This window comes from Polypterus senegalus, chromosome 18, assembly GCF_016835505.1.
Source record: "Polypterus senegalus isolate Bchr_013 chromosome 18, ASM1683550v1, whole genome shotgun sequence".
Taxonomy (NCBI): domain Eukaryota; kingdom Metazoa; phylum Chordata; class Cladistia; order Polypteriformes; family Polypteridae; genus Polypterus; species Polypterus senegalus.
The window spans coordinates 54,541,917-54,553,985 of NC_053171.1; the positions used below are offsets into that span (position 1 = coordinate 54,541,917).

At 40.6% G+C, this 12,069-nt stretch overlaps 1 protein-coding gene across 4 annotated transcripts in view; it reads left to right on the top strand.

The window, feature by feature from the left end:
• stard9 (StAR-related lipid transfer (START) domain containing 9) overlaps nucleotides 1–12,069 on the top strand; it is a 234,268-nt gene that overhangs the window by 201,208 nt on the left and 20,991 nt on the right. For all 4 annotated transcript variants that reach the window (XM_039741793.1, XM_039741795.1, XM_039741794.1 and 1 more), the window contains 2 exons: nucleotides 38–8,674; nucleotides 10,838–11,026. In XM_039741793.1, the coding sequence (XP_039597727.1) occupies nucleotides 38–8,674; nucleotides 10,838–11,026 (8,826 nt within the window). The remainder of the gene's footprint in view (nucleotides 1–37; nucleotides 8,675–10,837; nucleotides 11,027–12,069) is intronic.

Here is a 12,069-nt window from a genome sequence, read left to right on the forward strand (position 1 = left end):
CATCTTTCTGAAGCTTTGCTTTTATTTGTTTTAACAGCCATTTGTTGAAACAGAAGAAATCATTTAAACCATCTACCTCACAAGGCCACTGGAAATCCCAGTTTCGACAGAAAAGTCTCTCTGAGGAATGCCTTCCGGACAGGACTTCAAGTAAAACAGGCCATAGCTGCAGCTGCATTCACTGTGTGTCTGGATGTAAGCTAACATGCACTACAGGGATAAATCACAGTCTGTCTGTGCCCAATTTTGCCACTTGTGTGCTTAAAGATTTCCAAAGGAGATCTCCTGGCTTCACAGCCAGACCAAATATCAGACCAAAAATCCACTCATCATCAGCTTTATATTCACAACTTGGTACAAACAAAGAAAAGACAAAATCCAAGAAATCACCCAGTTTAGAAAAAGAAAAAGACACTAAAAAACACTCAAAAGGTTTTGATCGGGTCAAAAAGCTGCTTGCCCGTTCTGTGCAGATTAAAAAAACCCTTTCTGGGATATTTAAAAAAACGGTGATTCCACGTGGACCAATAAAGAGCTCAGGAACAGAAACCTCTAAAGTCTTCCACAGCCTGAAAAGAAAACCCGACAAGGCTGAACTCTCCAAAATAGCCTCCTCATTTGAAACCTTAGACCAGATTGAGAAGCCTACAGATGTTAGGAAATGGCACAGCGCAGAGGTTTTGGGGAACAACGTTAAACTGGTTGAAGTAAAGCAACATCTGAAGGACTATAAGGAAGATCTGATGGATGATAATCAGACGTGCTCAGATACAGATAGCCAGTACTCCTTGGATTCTTTATCTTCCACCTACACTAAAGCACTGGCAAAAAAATTAGAAGACGACGAGAGGTCTGAGCAGGAGCACAGTGCTTCTCAGAGCGATGACAGCCAAATTTCTCAGGATTCCCTAGCCGAAGATCACTGTAATGAATTGAAAGCAAAGAATAGGAAACATACAAGGCGATCCAAAGCCAATGTGCAAAGACTGACACTATATGGGAATAGTGACTCGCCCGAAGGCTGCCTGATTAAAGCAGGACGAAGCAATCTGATGGGCAGATTAGATACTTGGAGAACCAAGAAGAGAATGGATTTGGGTCCATTTAACATCAAAACAGCTACCGATGAAATGCCCACAGAGGTGTTCTGGCAGCATCATAGCCCAGTGCCCGAAAGTATTGATACATTAGTGCGGTTCCACTCAGACAGCTGTGAAACACTGAGATTGACAAAAACATTCCCTTTTCTGGATGAAAAACATCAGGAACACATTTCTTGGACTAATGAATCCATTTTGTGTAACAATGTACGTGTTGAGCAAAAAGGAAGCAGTCTACCTATTGAATCGAAATGCTTCATAAACAAACTAGATGTATGCACAAATCAGGAACTTTCTGTGGAGAGTTTAATGCAGATACCCAGAAGCCACAATATGGATGACCCTGCCACACAGAGTTTGACTGGTCATAGAACAACCTTGTTTTCTGATCAAATTTCTGTAAATGGCCAGTCTGCCAGTGAGCCACAAAAAGGTTCGTTTTCAGTGCTGGTTCTAGACTCTTTCATCACAGAGTCTGTTTTGCAAAGCACTGCTACACCAGTCCAGCCTGCTTTTATAAGTGGCACAACTTTTATAAGTGAAGACTCAACCAGTCTTGTTCAGATGTGCCTTCCCGAGAACAAATCAAAATGTAACGAAGCTCTGGTAAGGTTCAGTTCAGAATTAGCTGAAGTTGTGTTGGCAAATGTGTTTGCATCTGGTGATCGAAAACCAGCTGAAATTTTTAATAAATCTTCCAAACCTGAAAGTGAACCAGGTTTTGATGCTTATCACTCTAACAAAGGTGAGAATATCTCATGCTGTCCCAAAGAAAATGCCTTCCTTGCAGCAGATGTCTTGCATCAGCACACATCAGCGGTTGGAGTGATGGAGAATGGGATTTTTGAGTCTCAAAATGAAACAGCAATTGAGGACATGCATCTGCCACATGTAACACTAAAGATACAAGAGGACTGTGCACATCAGGAAGCCTCTAAAAATGACATCAGTGTGAGCTCAGTTCAAGAATATATGGCTTCCAGTGATCAATTGCTCACCATTCTGGAACCAATTTCTCCAGCTGGAGAATCTAAGGACCCTACTATGAAGGAAACAGCCAGCATGAATTTAAGTCAGCCTTCCTCACCAGACAATAGCAGCATTGACCAGTGCTATATATCCGATAGCAGCCACCCTATTTCCAATAGACTCCATACAGATCCAAATCTACAAATCCAAACTGCAAGTCAGCTATTAGGGAATGGATACGCCACAGAACCCCAGCCCCCTTCTGTGGAAGCCCCAAATGTTGTAAAAGCTATAGCTATCTGTCATTCTAATTTTAATGCTCTTGGTAATGAAGCAGATGAGGATTTGTCCCAACATTGTGATACAAACTTAAACCTTGACTCAAGAGGAACAGAGGATCTAATTGGCACAGTGATAAATTTGAGCAACAGTACTCTCCCAAGTTTCATTTATGCAGAAAAGACAACATTAATTGGGGAAGGTGAGTTAGCAGGTCATGAAGGGGAACCTGAGACTTTGAATGTGATGGAGACATTAGTGGAAAGGGCATCAGCTGATCATATGGCACCAGATTTTGAAAACCAAAAAACGATTACTGTCCAGGTCACTTCTCTTGGTGAGAATGATGACGGATATGGAGTTGTTGCCTCAGCTGATCTGTCTGGTATGATGGACAAGAACAAAGAAAAGTATGCGTCCTTCATGAAGCCACAGATTAAAACCTCAAGTTCTGAATGCAATGTTAAATTGCAAGAGGAAAGTTGGTGCAGTCATGATATCCATGAAACACTAAAACAGGGAGTAGGTGCGGTTAACCATAAATGTATTATTACATTTGCAGATTCAGCTATCTTCAAAAGCGGTAGTGGTACAAAAACAGAAGAAGAGTCTAATGATAATCTAAATGATGCATGTTCCAAACAAATGAACAAAGCTGAATGGAATGACGTATGTATTATTCAGAAAGCAGACCCCTCCAGAAGTAACACATTTAATGAACAGACAAGAGACGTAGGTTGCTCACTCACACACAGTAGTGCAAATGATGAGGAGCCAGGTGAATCCATCAGTAGACTGGAGACTGGTGAGCTGGAGCTCAATGGGAATTCTGGTGCTGAGAGGTTTTGGAAGGGTAAGAGTGAAGCTGAAGTGGTTAAACAAAGAGACAACAATTGTGTACTTCAGAAAGAAATCTTGATCACAGAACAGCCCTCTGCAAACTGCCAAGAATTGTTTATACCAAAGTTAAATTTGATCACATCTAACACTGAGGGCATTACTGAACAGGAACTGGAATTACAGAATGTAACATTTAATGATTCAGAGTTAAGTCTTCATCACATTACAAATACTGATGTCAATACTGCGGTGGAACATGAACCGGAATTGGATCGTACTCAACTTTTTGATGAAATTGGCAGAAAGCCCAGCAGTGAAACAGTGTATTGTGTCGTTTTAGACAGTATTGATAGTATGCAAAATGAGAATCAGAAGACCTTGAATTCTTTATCTAACAAAGATGGTAGTAGTGATGTAAATGAATTACTCGATCAGAGTCAAGTTGCTGTTTTGAGACAAAATCTGGAAGAGCTTACCAAGGTCAGTGGTGACAGGGAAAACTTGCATAGAGAGTGCGAGTTGGAAGGTTTTCAGAGAAACTCCCTGTATTGCAAAGAGACTAGTGGTAGCCATTTGCCAGAATCTCCAGATACAGCTGCAAGTGGCAGATGTCCAATGCATAATATCTGTGATGATGAAATGTCCAATGAGCAAACTGGCTTCAATACATTTCTGGAAACTGGAGATAGTGAGAATGGAGAGAGTGATCATCAGATGAAATCTTGTGACATAGACAGAGTGCAAGACCGGACTATATTACCTGCACTCAATATTCAAAGCCAAGAATGGGAGTTAAAAACAGTTTCCCCTGGGAGAGCAAGACATACAAATCTTCCAATGGTAGAAGATAAAAATGAGCAAGTAGTGACGTCATATACCCTTTTAACAAATCCTGGTATAACCTCTGATGTTCAACCTGATTCAGAGGAACACATGTCTATTAAATTAGGTGATAGTAATGAATCTAACTATGTTAGAAGGGACTTAATCATTGGTGCCTTTCACCATCATGATTCATCTTACTTGCAGTCTGATACCTGGGATCCACAAAATGTGCAAAAGAATGAAAAGTCATATGAGGAGTACTCTGCACCACAAAATGACTGTGTCCTACAGCTTCACCAGAAGGAAAAGGAAGAGAATCACAATCACCATTTGTCAAACACGCTGAAGTATGTACAGATAAGAAACACATCTAGCTTTGAATGTCAATTTCCTAACACATCTGACGAAGTAAATAGAGAAGATTGTCCAACAGCTAATGGGAAACTTGAGAAACGGGTTACCTGTGAGTTAGCGTTAGAGGATACACACAGCTACTGCACAGCCAGTGCCTTTGTAAAGCATGGTGCTGATTTAATTAAATTTCCTGTGCCAGAGCACAAAAGGAATCTTGATCATATTAATAAGAAAAATGCTCCAGAGACTGTAAAACCTGATTGTCTGTTTGGTTTAATAGTAACTGCAGAAAGCAGTTCACAAGCACAGTCTGAAAGCAGCCTAAGTGGTCATGGCCCTGAAATGGCTCACACCACGGACAGCATATGCCAATCCAACATAATTTCCAAGAAAAGTCAAGAAAAGAACATGTCCAGCAGCAGTTTGTATTCAAATATTATATCTAGAGGGAGCAGTCCTTCGGTTGTAACAGAGGGGGATTATCTGGAAAATATCTGTAATTTTTCAGAAAAGCGAGATGATTATCCAGTGTCATCTCTCGAGGGAGTAAATTACAAGAATATGTTCAAACAAAGCTTACAAGAGAAAATAACTGAGACCTGCTTATCAGAGACTGACAGAATTGTTCCAAGTACACAAAACTATTTTGATATACGGATGTCAAATTCGCTTGATCGTGTTTTTCAAGAGATTGAATGTATTCTTCCAAATAATTTGCATGAACCACTTCCATGTATTCCAAATCAAAGTGCAGAATTTCAAGATACTTTGGCAGAAATGGGACAAGGTAATCGTCGCCTTCCTAAAGATGAAACTGGCTATTCTATAGATAAAGTTGTTGCAGTACTGGATGTGTCCTCCAAGAGAAACACAATCTCACCTCAGTCTGAATCAGACTCTGTAGGGGATTTGCAATACAATGAAAACAACTTACCAATGGAAGATCTTCCTAAGCCATTTGCACAAACTGAAAGTGGATACCCATCACATGGCGAAACCCTGGGAACTAACAAAAGCTTAATTGGAACAGTGTACATGGAAGAGTTTGTTGACTACGAGGCCACCCTGAACAAGTTTTTCAGTATTGAAGAATCTGCTAATCAAGCTGTTCTAGAAGAAAAATATAATGCTCATATACCTTTAATTAAACACTCAGATGACTTTCAGAGTCAAATTAATCCACCTTCTGAAACTGCTTCTACATCCCCCAATGGTGATTCCTTTTCTTCTCCCAAATTTCTAAAGGACCTACTCCGACATGAAAAACCACAAATCACTTTAAGTCAAGATCAACCCCAGTCTGAAATAAATCACCTTGTTACACTGGAGCACAAAGCAGAGTCTGATTATATGGAAACATCTGTTGTCTGCCATACAGCCAGTACTGAAATGGAAAATGTGACAGAGGAACCTGTTGAGACAAAGGAAAACAAGGATACCACAGCAGCTCCAGCAATCTCTCATAAAAGCAGCTCATTGGAAGATCTGTGCTCCCTTTCAGGTATTGAATTGCACTTTATTGAGTCTGAAAGGAGAAAGTACTCCAAAATTGGCAATCTGAGAAGCATTCAGAATGATGGAAAGAGGAATAGCACAGCTGACGTGCAGAAGAAGAAGCAGAGATTTAGGCGAATAAAGGCACATTCTCCAGAATCTGGTGATTTATCCAGCTCATCTTCTCAAGATTCTAAAGACAGCTCCTCACAAGAAGGTGGTGAAAGCTATACTTTGAGGGGTTCTGCTATAAGACCAAGCAGGTCACGTGGACTGGGCTGGGTGGAAAATGCCAGGATACAGCCTTGCAGAACACGGAAACATTCAAATTCAAAGTCTTTACCCTCATGCCATTTCGGTGGGACATCAATAGAGCTTGATAGCACTGATGAAGGAATGACATCTCCTTTGACTCCCAGCGAGGGATTTGTAAGACAATCATTCAGGCAAGAAAGAGGTTGGCGCCACTTACATGATCAAAAGGAGTCACTTCATTTTGGGTCTAGTGACATTAATCCTTATACACATGCATGGCAGCAGGAAAAGACTAGCAAAACTAGCTGGAAGCAACATATTTTTGGAAGTGCTAGTGACATCATGTTCCAGCCACTTTCTCAAGGCAAATGCAAGCAGAAATGTTCAAGCGTGGACAATGACTTAAATGCTCAAAACTCCCCATTGTACTCCCACTTGAGCTCTTATGCAAGAACTCTGTCAAGCACTTTAAGTAGTGTTGAGGACCTTCAGGGACAAGACTCATTTAATTTAGGATATAAGTATGATAAGTTGCTTAACCCCAAATGCCAAGATAGTGCCTATTTAGAGAACAGAATCTCACCATACAAGATAGATTCTGATCCCCTTGATGGTCATTCAGTTCAAGTTGATGAAATCATGCTTTTGTACCCTTCTGAGCCTGAGTCAAGTGTCAAATCTTCCTCTGAAGGTACAGAAAAGATAACTTGCGATCAGTACACCCAGACATGGACAGACAATAGAGTGAGGAAAGCAAGTCGGCATAGGCGCAGCAGCACCCAGGTTCCTGCATCCAGGAAAGAAGAGGCCACTGAATGTCCACAACCTGCTGCATGGACCAGCCTGCAGAACATATCCATCCATCTCTCCCAACTGCTTCATAACACATCTGATATTCTGGGAAATCTCCACAATTTAAGAACTGTGGATCCGCCACTCAACCACTTTAGTCCTAGCCTGTCTACAGTAGGTACCTGTAACTCCACATATAATGGAAGTAGTAAGCGAGACAGCTATACCCAGACTGTGGGACATGTCGCTGTACAGACTGATGATATACCCCTAAACAGCAAAGTGAGTGAATTTTTGTCAGCAGATCACTCAAAGATGCCGCAAGAAGTTAATGTGATAGTCAAAGTGGTTTCTCCTGATCTGATAGATGTAACCCATGAGAATAAAGATGTAGTACTGAAAGTGGCAGAAAGAGATTGGGAACCGGGTGTTAAGATGAAGAGTCTTACTGATCTGAGCTATTCAAACTCAAGTTCTCTACAGAAGTCTGTAGACATGGCTTGTAATAGCCTCAGTCAGGCAAACTTAGTTGGCCTAGGATCCACATCTCCTATGCTGCTTTCTAGCATACTGGGTCAGTCCAGCTCTCCAAGCCCTCAGCTTCAGATCAGCTCAGTGAGTTGTCCACAGCTGTCTATTAAGAAATCACCAAAGTTGCAAGGAGATCCTGAACACTACCACAGCTCTCCCAACAGGAATAATGTTAATTCTGAACAAACTAGGACGGTTGATCGTGCCTCCTCTCCTATTCTAACAGTGGAAGCAGGAATCAGTAGCCATAACAAGAAAAGCAAATCCAGTGTATGCCTGTTACTCCCAAATATGAGTGATGATTCATTTCATGAGCAAAAGAATTTTTTTTCTTCTTCCTGGCATGGAGACAGAGATAGAAATGCAACATTAACAGAATCATACAGCAGTCTGCATAAAAACAAGGATATGCGTAAATCCTCCAAAGGAGCAAAAGTTGATGGAGTGGGCAGAACCCTTGAAACAAATGTGAGAGGTAGTCAGAGATGGCAGTCTACTAAAATTGAAAGTGATTCACAATTTGTTCAGACAGGCACTATCCCAGATGGAGCAGAAAAGCATTTGCCTACAGGTGTAGGTCTCCCACATTCTTTCAGGCAAACAACTTCATCATCCTGTATGACACAGAGAAGAGGCTATTCCAATGCTTATACTTCTCCAAATGGATGTGATTCCTTTACTCCTCTCACAATTTCAGAAAATAGTGAGATGACCATTCAGCTTCTGGATGATGATGCAGTATCTTTAGCTCCTAGTGAGTGCAACACAGAGGTCCTACTAAATATAAAACCACTACAAGATGAAGGCTTGACCCAGCCTCAACAAATACATCAAAAGTGTAGGGTGCCCGAAGACCTTCCAGTTCACAACAAGTTCAGCCACTGGTCAGGTGTTAACTATCGGCCTCCATCAAGTTTATCTAGCTCCAGTGCTTTCCCTGTGTCAGAATCTCTGACACACAAACTGAAGAAATCAGGTCAAGAAGAGCTAATGGGCAGTAGTTCAGAGCTAAGGACACTGGATGAAGATAGAGTCAGAGTAATAGAAGTTCTGCGACGGGAGAGGGCACAAGTTATGGCAGCAGTGCAACTGGAGATGAACCCACATCAGCTCACTGTAGAGCTCACAGAAGCCAAACTGAACTACAGCCTTGGGGAGACTGATGCCCTGCTGAAGGTGCTACACTCAGGAGATGAAGTGCCTGTTGGACAGATTAAACAGCATCTTTATGACAGGTAAAAATAAAATTGTAATTTTCATGTTCTAAGCGGGTACTCAAATTAGCTACTGTATATTCTGCCAACTGAATTGTTTCATAAAAAATGAATGTCTATTCTAGTAGTGTCTTAATATTTGAAAATTCCTTAAAATTCATGATGTCGATGGAAGGTTACTTTTTTAACTATTAGCAATTAACTTGCCCTTTGACTGTAATAACATTTCTATGTTAACATTGTGGTAGGCAGTTTCAGAAATTGAATCTGCAAATTTTCAGAAGGAATTAACAAAATTAACAAAAATGAAGTAAAAAAAAATGATCAGTGCCCAAGTCAATAAAATAGGTTTAGTGAGGTAGATCACTTTGTTTCTGAACAAAGCTGACTGCTTTAGGATCTCATTCAGGTAATCAGGTAATCACAACACATTGATAAAGTTGATACAGCAGACTTTTTTTCAATTAAATAGTTGGTCATACTGTATATTCAAGGACAACAATAGCAATGAAGGGGAAGTGTACATAAGACAACATTGATAACTTTGAAAAACGATCTACATGGCATACAAGGACAATTTATTGGCTAACTGAAAAAAATGAGTAGAATAAATTAATGGTCCCCTCTCATTTTTTAAAAAAGAAAAATTCTCAGGTTTTTATGTTCTATAACATGATTAAATTTCATTGTGAAAATTGGCAAAAAGTTCAGTTACAAAAACAGTTATGTTGACCATCTTATAACCATGATTAGAGGTATCATGAATCAGATGATACAATACAGAGGAAGTCTATCCAGGAAATAAATAGTGAAAGGTCAGCCAGATTCTTAGTCAGGAAATAGGTGGTCATTAAGGTAGTTAGCAAAATGATCTTCAAAGTTAGTAACACAAAAGTTGAAATTGATTAAAAAAATCGCAGTTTAAGAGAACAAAGCAAAAAAAATTTGCAGGATCTCCTTTAAGCTTCCCCGTGTCTGCGTGGGTTTCCTCCGGGCTCTCCGGTTTCCTCCCACAGTCCAAAGACATGCAGGTTAGGTGGATTGGCGATTCTAAATTGGCCCTAGTGTGTGCTTGGTGTGTGGGTGTGTTTGTGTGTGTCCTGCGGTGGGTTGGCACCCTGCCCATGATTGGTTCCTGTCTTGTGCCCTGTGTTGGCTGGGATTGGCTCCAGCAGACCCCCGTGACCCTGTGTTCGGATTCAGCGGGTTGGAAAATGGATGGATGGATGGATCCTTTAAGCTTCCACAGACAAAATATGTTTTAGAATAATGAGAATTCAAAGCTTGGGCATGTAGCCCTGAGTGTTGAAAATTTCTAAATGTGTTTTGACATAAGGCATTTCAATGTGGTAAAAAAAGTGCTTGGCTACAAACACCATTAACTACAAAGAAGCTGAAAACTGTTCATAATAGCAGCAACAACAACAAAGAAGAAACTGCAAAATGACAACACAAGGTTGTCATCGTTAGACCATGAGGTATCTAACGTAAGAAAAATAATAAAATCTGTGCAAGGACATAGAAAAATAAATTTTGGAAGTCAAAAAAATCAAAACTATATTTTGCTGTCCTGCTAAAGCACTCCTAGTGAAGTACATCTTAAGTTTAGTCCCCGCACCAATAGTGCCTTCATGAAGATTCTTTATATTTGAATGGACATTCAGGCAGTAGTATATGAATGACAGCTGGATCACTGTGTGTCTGTAGAGCTGCTGGTTAAAAGCACTTTCAGCATTTCTTTTGCTGTGTTGACCAAAGTGTATTATGCAGGAGTTGGAGCTCTTATTGTTTGGTGATGTACCCTCTGTCACAGAACTAACAACAAATGAATAGTTTTGAATATTCAATGATAAGTTATATTTTCATCTATTTCCTAAGCTTGTATATTCAAATTGTTGGATTCTGGAGAACAACAGATTATCCAGGAAATAACTAGGAGCGAAGCAAAAACCAACACAGTCTATTAAGTGGCCCAGGTTCTGACATTGTACAACCCTGTTACTGAAAAATAGAGTGGATAGAACTGTTTAAGCAGGGATACACTGTGTAGGTTTTTAGGATTTGAAGCTTTCTGCAGACAGACGCCATTTTTATAGCATGTTGCTTAAACCTGAAGTTAGACATATAAAATAGTGTCAACATCTGAGTCGAGTTCTTTGATTGCTCATTTTGCTTGCTCCAAAGGCACATGAAGAATATTGAAGGATTGCGAAAGGAGCGGGAAATGAGGCTACAGCACTGTCGGAGAACTCGCAGTTTGAGTCCAACCAAACATTCAGCACTGTCAACACAGGTGGCTCGTGACGCTGATATGCCCAGCAGGCGTAGAGAATACCTGCAGCAACTTCGTCAGGCTGTGGTTGACAGCACCAGGTAGGTCAAAGGGCTTCACCAATAATATTAATTTTAGTGTGAATGAGATCAGAGTGAGAGATAAAATGGTCAAAGAAAAACCACGTACAACTTTTGTACATGAAGTTAAAGAAGAAAAGATTAGGGCCATAGAGTTGGAGTGCCCTGTAAATCCCTGCAAATACAAATAACTTAGGAGGAATGTTTTTAAGAAAGAATGTAATGATGCTAACAGAAGAGTGATATATCTAGTCAAAAAGCCGATAGCAGTCCGCCGGTCATTTTTGATTTTTGAATTGTTTGCAATATTTTTTAAATTGTTAAAAAACATTAATATTTAACAATCTTTTGTTGCATACTAATAACTTCATCTGGTGTTGGCATTACACCAGCTGTTACACATTCTTCTTAGGAGCACAGCTGATGGACAGGATAAGTCAATGTGGTGATGTGCTAGAGCAGGCATGTCAAACATGCGGCCCGCAGAAATCTGTGCTGCCCGCATGACAGATCCTAGTTAGCTGTAAACTTGTACAAAATGATTACTATCGTTTGTGATTGAATCATTCTGCATCTTCAGCATTACTTATTGACTTTTCTTACTTCCGCCTTCTAACAAAAGCATGTTTTCCTATGGCATTACGGTAACGGAAACATCATCACTAGTATAGTTGCAGCTGCGGCGTCAGCTCCTTGATACCCTAGGCATGACACTATACCAACAGAAGTGCTAGGTTGCAGCAGAATGGCAGGCTACACAACTGGCTGGGCTAATGAGACTGACCACTGGGCAGAACTGACCATCATGAGTAGTGATAGTTTGCATATTTTCATGTAATGGAGCGGAAGATCGACAGACAGAATGGTGCGGCATCTGCAGTGATCCGGACTCTGAATCGGTCTGACATGGTGAAAAAGGAGCTGAGCCATCTGGCAAAGCTCTCATATTACCAGTCGATCTACATTCCTAACCTCACCTATGGTCATGAGCTCCGGGTAGTGACCGAAAGAACGACATCGCGAATACAAGCGGCTGAAATGGGCTGCCTCTGCAGGGTGTCTGG